The 18898-nt window shown below is 43.3% G+C and overlaps 3 protein-coding genes across 6 annotated transcripts in view; 1 reads left to right on the forward strand and 2 right to left on the reverse strand.

Moving 5' to 3' along the window:
• Positions 1-7776, forward strand: part of LOC110520514 (discoidin, CUB and LCCL domain containing 2) — a 35294-nt gene extending 27518 nt beyond the window's left edge. Inside the window, exons 9-14 of one of the 3 annotated variants that reach the window (XM_021597893.2) lie at positions 1261-1392; positions 1480-1573; positions 2364-2413; positions 2483-2617; positions 5769-6219; positions 6257-7776. In XM_021597893.2, coding sequence (XP_021453568.2) covers positions 1261-1392; positions 1480-1573; positions 2364-2413; positions 2483-2617; positions 5769-6169 — 812 coding nt within the window. In that variant the 3' untranslated portion in view covers positions 6170-6219; positions 6257-7776. Of the gene's footprint in view, positions 1-1260; positions 1393-1479; positions 1574-2363; positions 2618-5768; positions 6223-6255 lie in introns of all 3 variants that reach the window. The other 2 variants (XM_036975068.1, XM_036975069.1) reach the window with 2 other exon arrangements.
• A 383-nt stretch (positions 7777-8159) lies between these two features.
• tmem30c (transmembrane protein 30C) lies at positions 8160-13725 on the reverse strand. Its single transcript, XM_036975070.1, has 7 exons — positions 13057-13725; positions 10976-11092; positions 10729-10836; positions 10532-10622; positions 10212-10361; positions 9017-9229; positions 8160-8634 (listed from the first exon to the last, which is right to left on the reverse strand). The coding sequence occupies exons 1-7, from the start codon at positions 13252-13254 to the stop codon at positions 8447-8449; spliced, it is 1065 nt and encodes a 354-aa protein (XP_036830965.1). The 5' UTR covers positions 13255-13725; the 3' UTR covers positions 8160-8446.
• An 81-nt stretch (positions 13726-13806) lies between these two features.
• The window catches only part of cmss1 (cms1 ribosomal small subunit homolog), a 59039-nt gene continuing 53947 nt past the window's right edge, over positions 13807-18898 (reverse strand). For both annotated transcript variants that reach the window (XM_036975071.1, XM_021597894.2), the window contains 9 exons: positions 18504-18637; positions 18331-18408; positions 18066-18204; positions 15898-15957; positions 15464-15566; positions 15293-15353; positions 15096-15183; positions 14865-14953; positions 13807-14728 (listed from right to left, as the gene is read on the reverse strand). In XM_036975071.1, coding sequence (XP_036830966.1) covers positions 14645-14728; positions 14865-14953; positions 15096-15183; positions 15293-15353; positions 15464-15566; positions 15898-15957; positions 18066-18204; positions 18331-18408; positions 18504-18637 — 836 coding nt within the window. In that variant the 3' untranslated portion in view covers positions 13807-14644. The remainder of the gene's footprint in view (positions 14729-14864; positions 14954-15095; positions 15184-15292; positions 15354-15463; positions 15567-15897; positions 15958-18065; positions 18205-18330; positions 18409-18503; positions 18638-18898) is intronic.

Here is an 18898-nt window from a genome sequence, read left to right on the forward strand (position 1 = left end):
ATTCGCATATAAATCTGTTGCCAATAGTGGAGAGGTGCATAAAGATGGCAGCCCAATGTACCATGTACGGACCACAAATACCATGTACGTACCACCAACACCATGTACGTACCACAAATACCATGTACAGTGGGGCAAAAAACTATTTAGTCAGTCACCAATTGTGCAAGTTCTCCCACTTAAAAAGATGAGAGGCCTGTAATTTTCATCATAGGTACACTTCAACTATGACAGACAAAATGAGAAAATCACAATGTAGGATTTTTAATGAATTTATTAGCAAATTATGGTGGAAAATAAGTATTTGGTCACCTACAAACAAGCAAGATTTCTGGCTCTCACAGACCTGTAACTTCTTTAAGAGGCTCCTCTGTCCTCCACTCGTTACCTGTATTAATGGCACCTGTTTGAACTTGTTATCAGTATAAAAGACACCTGTCCACAACCTCAAACAGTCACACTCCAAACGTATACTTTTTTGCCCCACTGTACTTACCACAAATACCATGTACGTACCACAAATACCATGTACGTACCACAAATACCATGTACGTACCACAAATACAATTGTACATAGCACAAATACCATGTACTTACCACAAATACCATTGTACATAGCACAAATACCATGTACTTACCACAAATACCATTGTACATAGCACAAATACCTTGTTTGCTAAGTTCGCCGTATTGTACATTGCTCTTCGTTAGCACAGTATACATGATCTCAATTTTAGCTCTAAGAAGCCAGCAATTTGAAGAAACCCAACATTTGATTGTGCTGATTAACAGTGCATTGAACCATGTCGCGCACTGTAGTTTAATAACTCTGTGGATAGTGCTAAAACAATGACGTCATATGACGACATCTTTATGCACCGTGTTCATTGGATGGCAACCTAGCTATTGGAGTTGAGGGATCCTATGGAGGCCAATGTGGATGCTATCTGAACAAAGGGAAATAAGAGCCTGTTCTTCCTGAGGAAACTGTTTCAGGGTGGATAGGACGCTGATGACCATCTTTTACAGATAATATATATAATCCATTTGAACATTCAATATGATCTGCTGTTATAAACTTAAAGTGTAAGCACAGGCTGGGTAACATTGTTAAACTAAGTAGCAGGATCATTGGTAGGAACTTATATTTGTCATGTGTTCATTGTGTTTTATAAGTGCTGCAAAATGAATAACAAAGATTAGTCTACTCTATTGGAGTCATGTGATCCTAACCGTTCTGTCTCTTCTTCCATTGGACAGCGAGGCCCCGGATATACCACCCCGCTCGGCCTCCCCCTCCCTCAGTGGCCACAGACACCCCCCCAATGTACGGCCAGACCACCCACACCCCTGACATCAGAAACACCACCATGCCTCCATGCACCATCAACGGTGAGCGAGAGGAGAAAGGGAAAAGAGTCCATGTCTAGTTGTGTTGTTGATTGTGGTTGGTTCACACTGGTTGTGTTGTGGTCGTAGACATGGCGTTTGCAACGATGTTGGTGCCGGTGTTGGTCATGATTCTGACCACCCTCATCTTGACCACGGTCTGTGCCTGGCACTGGAAGAACAGGTGAGGATGAACTATAACTAGTAACAACTAAACAGATATCCACTCAGTAACTCCCAACAAACTACCACACTTACATGCTGACTAGGCCGGGCACGTGCGTGCGCCATTGCCCGCATGTTGAGTTTGTCCATCCTCACTAGACACGATCAGGACACGCAGGTTGAGTTTGTCCATCCTCACTAGACACGATCAGGACACGCAGGTTGAGTTTGTCCATCCTCACTAGACACGATCAGGACACGCAAGTTGAGTTTGTCCATCCTCACTAGACACGATCAGGACACGCAGGTTGATGTGTGAAAACACACTTTGAACCAACTATATTAATTTGAGGTCAGGACAAAACACATGCTGTTGCTAGCTAATTTGTCCTGTGATATAAACATTTGGGTTGTAATTTTTACTGAAATGCACAGTCTTTTTTTTTTGGATCTTTGTAGAATTTTGACCCATTTTGATTCACACAATTGTGTGTTCTCTACTCCAACAATGAATCCACAGATAAAAGGGGAAGCCTAGTTCGTTTCTAGTAATCCCTCCTTCAGTTTTCTTCTTCTGTGGACTTTATATGGTTGTTGGCAACCAACTTTAAGGTGCTTTACCACTACCAACTGCCCTGGAGTGTGGACCTCAGTTTCTTTCAATCACCCACGTGGGTATATGCTCCTAAAAACCAATGAGGAGATGGGAGAGGCGAGACTTGCAGTGCATTAACAGTGTACATTTATTTTGCAATGCTTACGGTGTGGTCAGCATGTTACATTTCTTTCTGTTTCGTCTTTCTCCTCAGGAAGAATAGTTCAGAGGGAGCTTATGACCTGTCTCACTGGGACCGTACAGGTAAACACAACACTCTCAGTATGTGTGTGTGTGTGTGTTTAGATGTTTATTGCGTGTGTCTCTGTCCAGACTGGTGGAAGAGTATGAAGCAGTTCCTGCCATCCAAGATGGCGGAGGGGGAGGAGTCAGTCCGCTACAGCAGCAGTGAGGTGGGCCGGCTCAGAGTGAGAGGGAACACCCCCAGACTACGGGCCGAACCCGCAGGTACACACACAGGCCGTGTCCCAAATCTGTCTTGCCTACTACTTACTAAAAAGACTTAAGCTGTGTTCGAATACTCATAGTAACCGCACTAACCATACTATTTGTGATGTAAATCGAGTATATATTATGCTTATTAGTCATAGTATGGATATAGTTAGTATGCCATACTACCTACAAGGTATACAATCAGTGGACACTATTGCCATGCTTTTAGGGCCCATAATGCAATTCTTCAGAAAATGGCCCTGGCTTCACAACGTTTTCAGATTTTAAGAAAATATTCAGCCGAAGTCCGACAAGAGTGGATACAAATTAATTGCTTTAACTAATTATGACAATGTTGAGCAATGTAATAAAATGGACTTTTCAAATAAGTTACGCTACACGTTATGTTGGCTGACAATTTGTTGGCTATGCTATCCTTCTGAACCGCATATCACGACAGTAGTAGATACCTATGTTAGCTAGGTACCTAATGTTAGTTGGGTACTAATACATCAAACTTGCCAGTATATTAACTATATGCTATCCAACTAACTACTGTTTATTGACTTTATTATTCACGTCATTCTTAGCAAATTGGTGTAGTCATTGTGCATTCTCAATGGACATAAATACGCTCTGGCTATCTACTCCGATTTCAGACTCGCCTGAGCACAGAATAACTGATGAATTTACAAACGATCAACACCAGTTGAATATGACCGGTGTCGGTAAACGTTGGCAAAAACACATAATTAAAATTGTTGCCAGCAGCACAGTTACAGTCACCAACGCACTGAATAACATGAAAACAGCCTAACCAGCTCTGCCAGGGCAGATAAAATGGTTAGAGTGAGGTGTTCTCTCATTTGTGTCTGGAAGTAGCTAGCCAGTTAGCTTGGGTGCTTGACTGCCATTGTGATGATGGTCAGAACGCTCGGATCAACCCTGCTCCTCGGCCAGAGCGTCCACTGTACTCTCTGAACACTCCAAGAGAGAAACTTTGAATTTAAGAACTGACAACGTTGTGAATTTACAAACGCTCAGAGCGCACTCTGGGACTCCAGATTGAATTTACGAACACACCCGAAGTCGTAAAATGACGAGATAGTAATTTGTTATGCTAACAAGCTAGCAATAGCATCAACTTCCGCTAGACAAGCGTACCTCTAGTATACTCAACTGAAATGATACCGTTCGTTTACAGTATACTAAAATTAACTAATGGTATGTAGTATATACTCATTAAATATGTTGTAGACAGTATGTTAGTATGGGTATTCAAACACCACTATTTTTGTGAAGAATCAACAACAAGTGGGACACAATCATGAAGTGGAACGACATTTATTGGATATTTCAAACTTTTTTAACAAATCAAAAACTGAAAAATTGGGCGTGCAAAATTATTCAGCCCCCTTAAGTTAATACTTTGTAGCGCCACCTTTTGCTGCGATTACAGCTGTAAGTCGCTTGGGGTATGTCTCTATCAGTTTTGCACATCGAGAGACTGACATTTTTTCCCATTCCTCCTTGCAAAACAGCTCGAGCTCAGTGAGGTTGGATGGAGAGCATTTGTGAACAGCAGTTTTCAGTTCTTTCCACAGATTCTCGATTGGATTCAGGTCTGGACTTTGACTTGGCCATTTGGATATGTTTATTTCTGAACCATTCCATTGTAGATTTTGCTTTATGTTTTGGATCATTGTCTTGTTGGAAGACAAATCTCCGTCCCAGTCTCAGGTCTTTTGCAGACTCCATCAGGTTTTCTTCCAGAATGGTCCTGTATTTGGCTCCATCCATCTTCCCATCAATTTTAACCATCTTCCCTGTCCCTGCTGAAGAAAAGCAGGCCCAAACCATGATGCTGCCATCACCATGTTTGACAGTGGGGATGATGTGTTCAGGGTGATGAGCTGTGTTGCTTTTACGCCAAACATAACGTTTTGCATTGTTGCAAAAAAGTTCAATTTTGGTTTCATCTGACCAGAGCACCTTCTTCCACATGTTTGGTGTGTCTCCCAGGTGGCTTGTGGCAAACTTTAAACGACACTTTTTATGGATATCTTTAAGAAATGGCTTTCTTCTTGCCACTCTTCCATAAAGGCCAGATTTGTGCAATATACGACTGATTGTTGTCCTATGGACAGAGTCTCCCACCTCAGCTGTAGATCTCTGCAGTTCATCCAGAGTGATCATGGGCCTCTTGGCTACATCTCTGATCAGTCTTCTCCTTGTATGAGCTGAAAGTTTAGAGGGACGGCCAGGTCTTGGTAGATTTGCAGTGGTCTGATAGTCCTTCCATTTCAATATTATCACTTGCACAGTGCTCCTTGGGATGTTTAAAGCTTGGGAAATATTTTTGTATCCAAATCCGGCTTTAAACTTCTTCACAACAGTATCTCGGACCTGCCTGGTGTGTTCCTTGTTCTTCATGATGCTCTCTGCGCTTTTAACGGACCTCTGAGACTATCACAGTGCAGGTGCATTTATACGGAGACTTGATTACACACAGGTGGATTGTATTTATCATCATTAGTCATTTAGGTCAACATTAGATCATTCAGAGATCCTCACTGAACTTCTGGAGAGAGTTTGCTGCACTGAAAGTAAAGGGGCTGAATAATTTGTTAAAAAAGTTTGAAATATCCAATAAAGGTCGTTCCACTTCATGATTGTGTCCCACTTCTTGTTGATTCTTCACAAAAAAATACAGTTTTATATCTTTATGTTTGAAGCATGAAATGTGGCAAAACATCGCAAAGTTCAAGGGGGCCGAATACTTTCGCAAGGCACTGTACTACTTATTAAAAACGAACGCAGTAAACAACATACAAGGCTCCTGAAAATGTGTAATCTAATGCATAATTGTGTTGATTTGGGTGCAGAACGTCCCCTTATCTTCTTATCAGCTGTTGTCAGACACACGAGTCTGGAAAGACTCTTCTCTTCCTCAAAGTCCACACTGACTTTTCCTAGAAGAAAATTTGTATAACATCCTGGCATTTAAAGCATCCTTGACATTTCACATACTATAAACCTTTCTATTTTTGAATACTTAAAATGCATACTATTTAGTTAAAATGCATACTATTTAGTTCGCAGGTATGGTTATTCAGACACGGCCCCACAGTTGTTTGTATGTTGAACACATCCTCTCTTCCATTAGAGTATGCCCAGCCCCTGGTCAGCGGTGTCATGACATCACTAGGTCAGAGGTCAACTTTCAAGCCAGAGGAAGGTTCTGACCCCGGCTACACGGACCCTAACCTCTACGACGCTCCCATGGCAACAGACATCTACCATGCCTACGCTCAACCCCTGCCCGCCTCCGGTGCAGAGTATGCCACGCCCATTATGATTGACATTGCAAGCCACCTATCAGGGAGCTCCACACTGAACCAGCCAACCACAGTCTCCAGCTTCATGGGCCGTGGCCCCGCCTCCCTTCTCACGAGAACAGACAGCGGGCAATCGGGGAGGTCAATGTATGACACGCCCAAGAATACAGGACAGGCCACACCCACTAAGGATTTAGCCTATCAGGTGCCTCAGAAGCCAGTGGAGTAGAGCTGAAGAGGTGGAGTGAGTACTTTGATTGACAAGGCCATAACCATAAACCACCCCCCCCCCCCCCCCCCCCCCCCCCCCCCCCCCCCCCCCCCCATTGACAGAGGGGGATGATGGAGAGAGGGAGGGTGAATTAAACTGTAAAGAACATTACCTTCAAGTTAGATGTCTGTATGTGAGTGTGTCTGCAGAGGAGTCTATATGTGAGTGTCTACCTGTACGTGCATGGCCGGAGAGTGCTAGCATAGTACCATACCAGTCCTATCACTGAAACCACAAAGATGAATGTCTACATGAGAGCGAGAGAACAGAAAGAGAGAAGAAACAAGGGGAGGTGGAGAGCTCACTACTGTTTCAGCCAGGCTAAGTCCCCTCTGTGTCTCTTAATTTGATGTTTTGTCAAACTGAGTATATATTAGTTCCTTTCGTGTCAATCTAAAAGTGAAACAATTCTCCAAACAATAGGTTCTCTGAAGTGGTTGCCTTCTATAGAAAGTCAATGTTTCTACCACTGAAGTGTTCTCTGCATAAAGGCCAAAGGGTACGCTTTGATTGGAGGCTTGTACTATTTCAGCTTTCAGTTCACAAAATCAGACCTGTCAAAATGTTTGAGCTTAACCAATCACCTTAAACAAAAAGCTAGAGTGAAACCCACACCAAAAACCTGTTGAAGTTTCTGAAAAATTATTAATTTTTATTTTATAATTCCTACTGAAAAACACTATGGAAAGCGGTGACGAATCAGCTTCAAATAATTATGGTTACACTGTTGTCCTGGACACCTTGCCTCACGTGACAGTCAAAAAGGACCTCTGCATAACGTTTAGGTGCCATTGGGTTCACACACTGCCTCACTAGGTCCAGTTACTTGAAGAGGAAGAATCTGCCCTCATGGTGATCCTAGAGAGGAGCTGTCCAACAGAAGGGCTGTCTCTAAAATATGTCAGTGAGACTAAACATTTCCTTATGTTTTGTTATTATGCATCATTTATCATGGCCACCGTCTGTAAATTCCCAGAGAATCCAGGGGTTGTAGGACTTCTGTGTGCTAGAGGAAGATGATCCACTCCAGCCAAACTCACACTGGAGTAGTCTAGGTTACCGCATCAGGTGTGTGTATGGTACGGATCCTGACAAAGACGGTACGGCGAGAGAACATTATCACTAGTGACCAATCAGCATGCAGAAGTTAATATTTACAGAAACGCCTCATTCTAGTTTGTGTCTGAATTGCTGTCTCTATTTCTTAGAGATTGACTGTCTCTACTGTATGACTGTCTCATCAATGTATGCAATGGCTTTCATGAGTGTCTTTGTATGGCTGTCCTAAAGAGAGTATCTGTGTGTGGCTAGCTATGTCTGTACGACTGTCCTTACGAGTGTACTGCATCTATGTTTGATTAGTCGTGTTTGTAGTCAGTGGAGCACATTTAGTCCGGTCAATCCCTGTCCTGAACACCAAATCTGAACCTGGACCAGTTGAACTTTAGGTTAAAGGTTAGGGCTTCAGTAGGTAAGGCTGGCCGTAGGTCAGTGTGTTCCCTGGTCACTGTGTGTTTCTGTCTTCACAGATTGTACAAGGAGAAATAAAGCCTTTTTAAAAAGTACCTTTTTTTTAAACCTTTTAAAAAACTTTTACACATTTCTACAGTGAATAAAATAAAACATCAATGAATTCTTCATATTTCACATCTTAAAGGGATTCTCTGGTACTTTTTAGCCAGTAGTTCTGATAGTACTCACAAGCCAAAGGTGGTCCCGAAAAATTGCATACTACGTCACGTGCAGATATCTGCTGTCACACATCGAGCGCGAGACTAAAGCTCATTGGTTGAACTCAAATTGCTAGAGGGCTGGAACACGTAGGGGAAATGGCACAGCACCGTTTCTAGAAAAACAGTGGCTAATTGAGGTAAAACAGTAATTCTGCTCATAGATTATCAATTTATGAACTACCCAGTGGGAGGCTTAAAAAATACTTACTAGTCACCAACGTTCCAGAGCATGTCTTTAATGCATATTCAAACACTGACATAAATTATCACTGAAAACAATTTCCTATGGTTTCCCACCTCGTTTCATTCTAACCGCACTACTGCCACCACATGGTCATGCAGGGAAATTAAACCAAGTACAAGCATTCATGATGCTGAAAACACAAACCCCATCTCTAATCCAGAACTACATAAATGTAGACCATTGACCATTTTAATAATCACATTCACTGTATCTACAGTATTATGAATTCCATGTCTCCTCTTCTTCGTCACCTTTTCATCACTCCTCCATATTCCGTCCGTTCTTACCAAACTTCCACCAGACGGCGGTGAGGATGACAGCGAGGAGCAGGATGAGACAGCCTGTGACCAGGTAGGCTACGGGCAGGAAGTTGTTCTGACCCCCAAACCAGCTGACTGTGGACAGGACCACTTCCTTTCTGCCCTGGAAGTACTCCACTGGGAAGTCTGGAGAGGGGGCAGAGGTCAAGGATAAACATAGCCACATAAGGTGAACACAAACCTTTCATCTAAACCTTTCATCCAAACGTACTATTAATGTACAACCATAATGTTTTCCACACAGGTAAAGGAAATAGCTGTTGTTTTTGTGCTTAATGTGCTGTGACTTTCCATTGTTCTTGTAACTGAGCAAATAAACATACAATATTCCAAGCCACAACCTATGGTTTCACTACCATCCAAAGAGAAACTAGCTACATAAACCCCAGCTACCTAAGGGTTGGAAATAGGAACATGCTTTTGGAATAAAATTTTAAAAAAGAGTTTTGATTCAATTGACTCAAACCTCAATGTCTCCCTGGTAACAGTAATATGCATAAAAGGATACTGTAGGAGATAAGGACGCTGTAGTTTCCAGCCGGCAGCCCATCGGTGAAGGGTTCTATGGCTCGATTCAGGACCCCGTAGAGCTTCTTGAAGTTGGGGAAGGCAGCCTCCCTCATCCACACGATGAGGTCCTCGTTGATGAAGCCGTTGTTGTTGCGGTCCCAGGGGTCCAGGTCATACACGGGCTTCTGCCAGTACAGAGGCTGGCCCGTGCCTGACAACACACAGACAACGGTTACATCTAGAGTCCAGACAATGTTTTAACAACAGCAATACGACATTGAGACATGATTTGGAAAAGGTTTTGACAACAGTCATACAACATTTGGAAAGGCAAGAGAGCAGCGATATGTCTATTAAATTAAAATGTGGTATTAATAATAATGATGACCATGAACACACTGTGTGGGTGTGTTGTGACGCTGAACATGTTGTGAACACACTGTGGGTGTGTTGTGACGCTGAACATGTTGTGAACACACTGTGTGGGTGTGTTGTGACGCTGAACATGTTGTGAACACACTGTGTGGGTGTGTTGTGACGCTGAACATGTTGTTAACACACTGTGTGGGTGTGTTGTGACGCTGAACATGTTGTGAACACACTGTGTGGGTGTGTTGTGACGCTGAACATGTTGTGAACACACTGTGTGGGTGTGTTGTGACGCTGAACATGTTGTGAACACACTGTGTGGGTGTGTTGTGACGCTGAACATGTTGTGAACACACTGTGTGGGTGTGTTGTGACGCTGAACATGTTGTGAACACACTGTGTGGGTGTGTTGTGACGCTGAACATGTTAACACACTGTGTGGGTGTGTTGTGACGCTGAACATGTTGTGAACACACTGTGTGGGTGTGTTGTGACGCTGAACATGTTGTGAACACACTGTGTGGGTGTGTTGTGACGCTGAACATGTTGTGAACACACTGTGTGGGTGTGTTGTGACGCTGAACATGTTGTGAACACACTGTGTGGGTGTGTTGTGACGCTGAACGTGTGGGTGTGTTGTGACGCTGAACATGTTGTGACGCTGAACATGCTGTGAACACACTGTGTGGGTGTGTTGTGACGCTGAACATGCTGTGAACACTGTGTGGGTGTGTTGTGACGCTGAACATGCTGTGAACACTGTGTGGGTGTGTTGTGATGCTGAACATGCTGTGAACACTGTGTGGGTGTGTTGTGAGACACACCTTCAAACACCTGTGCTAACGTTAGGGTTTTGTTCTCCACCTGTGGGTTACGGAACTTGACGTTCTTGTCGGTGTACCAGGTGATGCCCTTCCTGAATAGAGGAACCACCCGACTGCCCGCTGCTGAGTGGTACACCAGAGTGAAGGAGTCTGGGAAAAACACAAACAAAACTCATAAAGACATCAAAATCAGTCAATTAATCAAAACCAGGTGTTTCATGTCAGGGAGAGATTTGATCATATCACTGGATATTAATGCAGTGACATTATTAGCAGTGACTGATGACATAAACTGATATTGCTGAGTAATGGTGTAATACCGTTGAACATGCTGTTGGCCACAGCCCCACAAGGGGCAATAGGGAGTCCGTTCTTATCCTTTATGAAGGGCTCGCAATAGGAGCTCGGGTTCTGTAGAGACAGACAGGAAGGATTTGATGTTGTAAAAGCTCAGAATGAACCAGGAAATTAAGAGGATGAAGACAGAAGAATCGATTGATAGATTAACAGTAGCTACCCTGAGGTTTTTATTTCTCCCAATCATCTGTCCATCATCCCTGGAGTCCATGTATTGCCGGAGGTTCTGGTGGAAGTTGATCAGGCCGTAATAGAAGAACACATCTCCCTGGGACAGGAAACACATCATCACTGTCAGTCTTAGTTGGATTTGGTTTCCAACATTTTTAACACTGATACATTACATTACATTAGCTTGTGGTCTTGTCGAAGTGTACAGACCAAGACAAACACACATACTCACACACCTTGAACATGTTCTCAATGTTAAACACCACAGTGCAGTTGCAGCTCTGGTTCGCATTGGCACGGTCTTTACGCTTCTCAAAACACTTATCACATGACCCTGCGTGTGTGTAGTCTACCTGTAGAGGGAGGGAAGGAGATATAGCAGGAGGGAGAGAAATATATACAGTGCATTTGGAAAGTATTCAGACCCCTTCACTTCTTCCACATTTTGTTACGTTACAGCCTTATTCTAAAATGGATTAAATAAAATATTTTCCTCATCAAATCTACACATAACACCCCATAATGACAAAGCAATTATTTTGCAAATTTATTCCAAATAAAAAACAGAAATACTTTATTTTACAGAAGTATTCAGACCTTTTTCTATGAGACTCAAAATTGAGCTCAAGTGCATCCTGTTTCCATTTTTCATCCTTGAGATGTTTCTACAACTTGATTGGAGTTCACCTGTGTTCAATTAAATTGATTGGACATGACTTGGAAAGGCACACACCTGTCTATATAAAAGGTCCCACAGTTGACAGTACATGTCAGAGCAAAAACCAAGCCATGAGGTCGAAGGAATTGTCTGTAGAGCTCTGAGACAGGATTGTGTCGAGGCACAGCTCTGGGGAAGGGTACCAAAACATGTCTGCAGTATTGAAGGTCCCCAAGAACACAGTGGTCTCCATCATTCTTAAATGGAAGAAGTTTGGAACCACCAAGACTCTTCCTAGAGCTGTCCGCCCAACTAAACTGAGCAATTGGGGCAGAAGGGCCTTGGTCAGGAAAGTGACCAATAACCTGATTGTCACTCTGACCGAGCTCCAGAGTTCCTATGTGGAGATGGGAGAACCTTCCAGAAGGACAACCATCTATGCAGCACTCTACCAATCAGGCCTTTATGGTAGAGTGGCCAGACGGAAGCCACTCCTCAGTAAGTTTGCCAAATGTCACATAAAGGACTCTAAGACCATGAGAAACAATATTCTCTGGTCTGATGGAACCAAAATTGAACTCTAAGTGTCACACCGGGAAGAAACAAGACACCATCCCTACGGTGAAGCATGGTGGTGGCAGCATCATGCTGTGGGGATTTTATTCAGCGGCAGGGACTGGAAAAGTAGTTGGGATCGGGGGAAAGTTTAACGGAGCAGAGCACAGAGAGATCCTGATGAAGTCCTGAGCGCTCTGGAGCAGGTTCTCAGACTGGGGCGAAGGTTCACCTTCCAACAGGACAACGACCCTAAGCATACAGCCAAGACAACGCAGGAGTGGCTTCGGGACAAGTCTCTGAATGTCCTTGAATAGTCTAGCCAGAGACATGGCTTGAACACGATCTAACGTCCCTGAAGAGACCTGAAAATAGCTGTGCAGCGATGCTCCCCATCCCACCTGACAGATTTTGAGAGGATCTGCAGAGAAGAATGGAAGAAACTGTGCAAATACAGGTGTGCCAAGCGTCATACCAAAAAGACTGTAGGCTGTAATCGCTGCCAAAGGTGCTTCAACAAAGGGTCTGAATACTTATGTAAATGTGATATTTCAGTTTTTTTTTTTTAAATGGGGTAGTATGTAGATTGTAGATTTAGAGAGAAAAAACTATTTAATCCTGTATGGCCAACACATTAAAAGTCTATATGAATCTTAGAATGTTTGTTTCCCACAGCCATTTATTATAGTGTAGCTTCACTTCTTCACAGAATTCCCTGGAAGTCCTCTCTCTTATCGTCTCTTTCTACCTCTCCTTCCATCAGAATACCCTGAAACTTTCTACCTCTCCTTCCATCAGAATACCCTGAAACTTTCTACCTCTCCTTCCATCAGAATACCCTGAAACTTTCTACCTTTCCTTCCATCAGAATACCCTGGAAGTCCTCTCTCTTATCATCTCTTTCTACCTCTCCTTCCATCAGAATACCCTGAAACTTTCTACCTCTCCTTCCATCAGAATACCTTGAAACTTTCTACCTCTGATCTTGTGTTCATGGTTAGATAAGCTATGTGCTCTGGAGGGTGTTACCTACTCCATTTCAAGTGATTGTGTGTATCGGTAGAATAAAAAATAAAAAATAATCTGAAAGGATCGCTTACTCACCTTCAGTTCATGTGTATTCTGCACGGTGACAAGTAGCCACGCTCCCAGCAGCACACACACAATGGCCATACCGTAGAAGAAAGGCAGGACGGTTTGAGCTGTGAGCATGGGGGACCAGGCAGGCAGTCTCTGCTGTTTGAAAGCAGAGTTATCAGGCCTCCGGGCCAGGGGCCCAGCGTTGGCCTTCGCCTTGCCCATGACAGAGAGCTCCGGCTGGGGAAGGGTGATGAGACCAGGAAAGTCAGACAACAAGAAAACAAGCAAGGAACAGGAGTCTTCCCTCTCTTCTCTTCCGGTCTTCTTTAACGCAGTCTTATCAGCATTTCTCTACCTCGCTCCCCTGCCTGCCAAGAGCCTTTTCCCAGCAGGCTTAGGGCTAGGGTGGGGAAGACCTTTGAGACAGGCTGCTGGCAGTTACTCATTAACCAGAATCCTCTGCTCTACTTCCTCTTTTGTTTTTTTTCTACTGTTCTTCGCTCACTCCTTCCCGAGCGATTCAGTCATACATACATACACACTGATGTATTACAGCCCATCATCCAAGTACTAAAATATCTCAGATTTATTTTCCCACAGCACCTTACGATCCGTTATTTCTTCCCCACTGAAGTAGTTGCCTTTGTCTGTTTCAGAACACACTTACACACAGGATGTTATGACAAACCAGACTACCTACTGGGTAAAACAACTCATGACATCAGACTCAGTGGGAGGGGCTTCCCGCTGGTGTGAACAAACAAGAGAGTCTGGTTCCATTCAAATGTCTTTATTCAAACCATCACACAGTTGGGCTGTGTCACACAGAGAGCTGTGTTATTGTTGAACTACAACACTGTATAAACCATTTCAGATATTTTACATGTCACTTAAAATAGAACAAGAACACAGTGTCACAGAGGGAGAGGGTAAAAACAGGATAGGGTAGATGGTTGAAATGTCCAGCAGTCGGTCTGTTATGGAGACAGGATTGGTTTGAGGGGCCCTAATAAACTTTGTTGCGTGTGAGTGTTTGTGCACGCGTGTGAACAAGAGCATGATGAGAAGAGGTCCAGTCTGACTTGGTTGGGTGTGTGTTTGTATGTCAGTATATAGCAGAGTATGGCACTAGGTGTGTGTTTGTATCTCAGTATATGGCATCAGCAATCTGAGCAGCTCACCGATTGCTGCAGCTGTACACAGCCCATCTGTAAATAGCCCATCCAATCTACCTACTTCATCCTCATATTGTTTTTATTTGCTCTTTTTGCACACCAGTATTATTATTTGCACATCATCATCTGCACATCTCTCACTCCAGTGTTAATTTGCTAAATTTGAATTACTTTGCTACTATGGCCTATTTATTGCCTTACCTCCTTACTCCATTTGCACACACTGTATATAGATGTTTCAATTGTTATTGACTATACTTTATTTTATTCCATGTGTAACTTGTGTCCATGTGTTGTTTTTTGTCGCACTGCTTTGCTTTATCTTGGCCAGGTCGCAGTTGTAAATGAGATCTTGTTCTCAACTGGCCTACCTGGTTAAATAAAGGTGAAACAAATAAAATAAAATGGCAGATTATGGCACTAGGTGTGTGGTTGTATCAGAACAGTCCCACTTTCACTTTTCCTTCCCTACATCCTTTCAAGATTCCCATATCCAGCAGCTTCAACAAGTCACCTTTGACCTGGAAGTGAAAAAGAGGGCTGTGTTATTAAGAAACTCCATATAGTCTGTCTGGCAGAAAGCCCATGTACTACTAGAGTATATTTTCAATGCTGTGTAAAGTGTTACTGGTCCAGCAGGGGGCGTTGTAGTCTCACCTCAGGAACATCCACCATCCTGCGAAGCTTCTGGTCTCTCCAGTTCCAGTCCAGAACCAGGAAACGCAGGGGAGGCAGGGTCAGACCCTCTGGAAAAGGTCAGAGGTCAGATAGGGGTCAAATAGGGGTTTAATCCCTGAAGAGGAGTGAATTAGTGCACACCTCCGATTGAAGGTTAGAAGATCAGAATAAAGTCACTGTAAATTAAGCCACACTAAGTACAAGCTGTACCTTTCTCAATGAGGGCGCTCAGTCTCCCTGGCGTCCCCACCCCAATGTGTGTCACCCCCGTCTGTAGGAGCTTCACCTGCTCCTCTACCTGGGGACAGAAAGACAGTACGGTCACGCTTGGCTTTACTCACTCACAGAATGGCTCATCTGTACACATTAATATTCATAGGAAACTATTGTACAGTAAGGTCTGTTACCTTGATGTGCTTTGCAAACAGCTTCAGCACTTTGGCCTCTCCCTTGAAGGTGGTTAACTGTCTGGTGAAGATGTAAAAACAAGGGAGCATTATATTAAGCTGAGAAGTGCCATAAAGAATATACAATAAAAGATGACAAATGGTAAGAGGGAGATGTGCGTTGTCACTCACTTGATGAGCTCGATGACTCTTAGTGCGGCGCTACAGACGATGAGCAGAACCACAGAACTCTTCTCTGTGTGCTGCTTCTGGACCTTAGCCCATTTGGGACAAACTGAGCAAAAAGAGAAAGGGAAAAACATATTGTGGTACAAGGGATGGATGTCAATAGTCTAAAGTGGTCTCCTCTCCTCATTTTCTCTACTACAGCAGTGCAGATGAAGGAGAGACGATTAGGAGGGGAAGCCAACGTCAGACTACTGAGTTAATACCCAAGGACACATCTAGGAACATGACAGAAGACGTAGAGCACATATGGGTCAGCAGTCCTATTAGTGTAACATGGAGTTTAAAAAGGAGTCATGTATTGGTGAGAGGTATGTAATGTACATGTAAAATGTTATGTATTTAGGTATGTACGGTGTGATGGTTTGATTTGAACTCACTTTCTTTCAGGTAGGAGGAGAGGCTGTGTGTGAGGTCATTACTCCTCACGAAGCAGGACTCTGGGAGTAACCAATCAGAGAAGAATGTCACATTAGGAAATTCAGAGAAAGTGAGTAAGAGTGAGAGAGTAAGAATGCAAGAGAGAGAGAGAATAAAGGCGTCAGCATGCTTCAGTTCGGCTGGCACCTATCCGAACACAGCTAGGCAAACCGAACGAGTGTGCTCGCATACTCCCATAAAAGGACAGCTTCAAAAACAAGAAAAAAAACAGCAAGAGTACTGTTTGTCCATTTCGAGACATGGTAGCCAGTATACACTTCCTCAATAGTCAGAATGAATCTACGATAACTCAAGAAATCTGTCACTCATTTTGATGTTTTTCCGAGGATATCTTAATCACACAATTTTACGTCGAACTAAGCTGTTAAGTGCAGTATTTCTTATAACCTCTACAAGGTCGCCACCCCCCCCGCAGGACGGTTGAGCTAACGTAGGCTAATGTGATTAGCATGACGTTGTAAGTAACAAGAGCATTTCCCAGGACATAGAGTTGTCTTAAATGGGCTTAAATTCTTGTTAATCTAACTGCACTGTCCAATTTACAGTAGCTTTTACAGTGGAAAAAGACCATGCTATTGTTTGAGGAGAGTGCACGGCAACTGGTTTGATACATTCACCTCTGAAGGTAAATAATGTACTTACATTCAGTAATCTTGCTCTGATTTGTCATCCCAGGTGTACGAGATAAAATGTAGCTAGTTTTTTTTATTATAAAATCCATTTTACTGGGTTCTACAGTTTGAACCCCTGCTGTGTCCCCCCCCATCTAGATGTGTGAAGGTTAGTGTCTTTTCTACAGGGAAGCTAATTATCTATTGTCTCTGACATTCCTGGGAGTGTGTAAACTTCCATTTTTATTACCATATTATTGGTATACGTTCTCTATAGTTATGTACTTGAAAATAAATCAATTGACCAATTCGGCACATTTGGGCAGACTTGATACAACATTTTGAACAGTAGCGCAATGGTTCATTGGATCAGTCTAAAACTTTGTACATACACTAATGCCATCTAGTGGCCAAAATCTTTCAGCTGGGAAGCATGCGGACGCCTTTAGACAGACATACTGATGGTCCTTAAAGCTCAGACACGCCAGTAGGATTGTCCAATGTTTGCTGCCTACCGTACTTAGCACCTCAGGTGTCGGCAGTCAATCTCGTGTTCACACAGCAAAGTACTTTGAATTCGTCAGCCACTCAGTCTTATTCAAATACTCCAAACCAGAAGGTGGCAGTACTGTTTTTTAAAAACATTTTATTCATTTAGCAGATTCTCTTTTCCAGAGCGACTAACAGGAGAAATTATGGTTGTGTGTCTCGTTCAAGTGCACAGACAGATTTTTCGGCTCAGGGATTTGAACCAACGACCTTTCGGTTACTGGCCCAACGATCTTAACCACTAGTTTGACAATGCATATCCATGTGCATTGCTTATGGTCTAGATTCCAAGCTATCTGTGCTAATGTTGCCATTTTGTTGATACTAGCCAGATGACCACAGCTTGATAACTACCTAGCAAGATGAAAAAAAGAAACAATTTAATTCACTCTCCATAATCCCATACTGCCAGTGCCAGCTCATAGCCAAATGTTTAGCTAGCTAGCTAATGTTAGCTAAGAACACTGCACAAACTCGGCAGCTAACACAGGCAGCTGTTTCATGGAAACTATTGTGATTTAATTATGCCAATATTTGCTTGCTACAGTGGTTAGCTAGCTTGGAGGAAGTATTTAGTGTTGTGTGCATTGCGTCTAGCCTATGGTACATTACATATGAAGTGTGACTGGCTCATCCGTGGATGTACAGAGAAAATGACCTTTTTTCCTTTTTTGTTGTTGTTGGCTCCCCCACGTGAGAGTTTGTGCTCTCTGATTGGCTCAAAGTAAAGTTGTTGGCCACTGGCGAACATTTCTACAAGTAGAATTGGCAGGTCCGTCACTAACGGGTCAGGACAGAGCAGGTACCACTTTTGTTCTAGCAAGAGAAGGAATGGCCTCCCACTGTGATAAGTACCTATCGGCAGTGAGTACCAGTGTGTTTCATGCTTTAGACCTAACAGCAGACAGAGGTCGGGTGTGACAGTTGGAAGGTCAAAGGTGACTCACCCTGTAGTTTGAGCTCCTCCAGCTCGATGACGGAGCGTTTGTCTTTGAAGTGTTCTAGAACCAGGCTCTGCAGGTCAACTGGAGAGCCCGGTTTGGGGTCCGAGGTGGCGAGGACGTCTGTGATCGTCTTCTTCTTCTTCTGAATACACACAAAGCCAAAATTCCCACTTCTAACTCCAATGCAATTGAATGTAGGCACATTTTAACTGCAGTTCCACTTTGGTACAGCAGGTGTCTCTTCAATGCCCTCCATCCTCAATCTTACCTTTCTCTTTTTCTTGGGCTTTTTTTCTCCTTCATCCTCTTTCTTCTCCTGAGCCATAAAACACTCAGTCTGTGATTTCTGTGTAGACAAATAGAATTGAGAGAAGCAGTACATAATCCAAACAAAACGCATTGAAGTCAGAAGGGTGAAGTTTACAACAAACTATTACATACCAGTGCAGTCTTCTTCTTGACCGGGACTGGGTTTTCCATTACACTCTTCCTCTTCTTTCCTTTCTTCTCCCGTGGGGATGCTTGCTCTGTGGGCTGTTTCTCTGGTTCTTCACTCTCCTCTCCCACGGGGGAATCTGAAAGAGCACAAAGTGCAACTTCTAGTGCGACTTTAATCAACCTCACTGGACAGGCATAGTTACAAGGAGCATTGTCACCAAGAGGAGTATACTTTGTCACCTTGGAAAACAATGTTGTAACATACAGCCACACCAAATGCCTGGCTAGCTCTCATCCTCGCCTCTTACCCCAATGCTGTGAAGTCATGCCTAGGCCTCATGGGAAAGGAGGACAGAAGAGAATGCCTGCTCGTAAATACCTCTGGTTAAATTTAAACA

The sequence above is a fragment of the Oncorhynchus mykiss genome, chromosome 3, assembly GCF_013265735.2.
Source record: "Oncorhynchus mykiss isolate Arlee chromosome 3, USDA_OmykA_1.1, whole genome shotgun sequence".
NCBI classification, from domain to species: Eukaryota; Metazoa; Chordata; class Actinopteri; order Salmoniformes; family Salmonidae; genus Oncorhynchus; species Oncorhynchus mykiss.

Coding starts and splice junctions, on each gene's coding strand:
- tmem30c (XM_036975070.1), bottom strand. CDS start 13,254: ATGGGCAAGGCGAAGGCCAACGCTGGGCCCCTGGCCCGGAGGCCTGAT. Junction 10,837..10,975: donor ACATTGAGAACATGTTCAAG/GTGTGTGAGTAT, acceptor TTCCTGTCCCAG/GGAGATGTGTTCTTCTATTA. Junction 10,362..10,531: donor GGCCAACAGCATGTTCAACG/GTATTACACCAT, acceptor TGTTTTTCCCAG/ACTCCTTCACTCTGGTGTAC.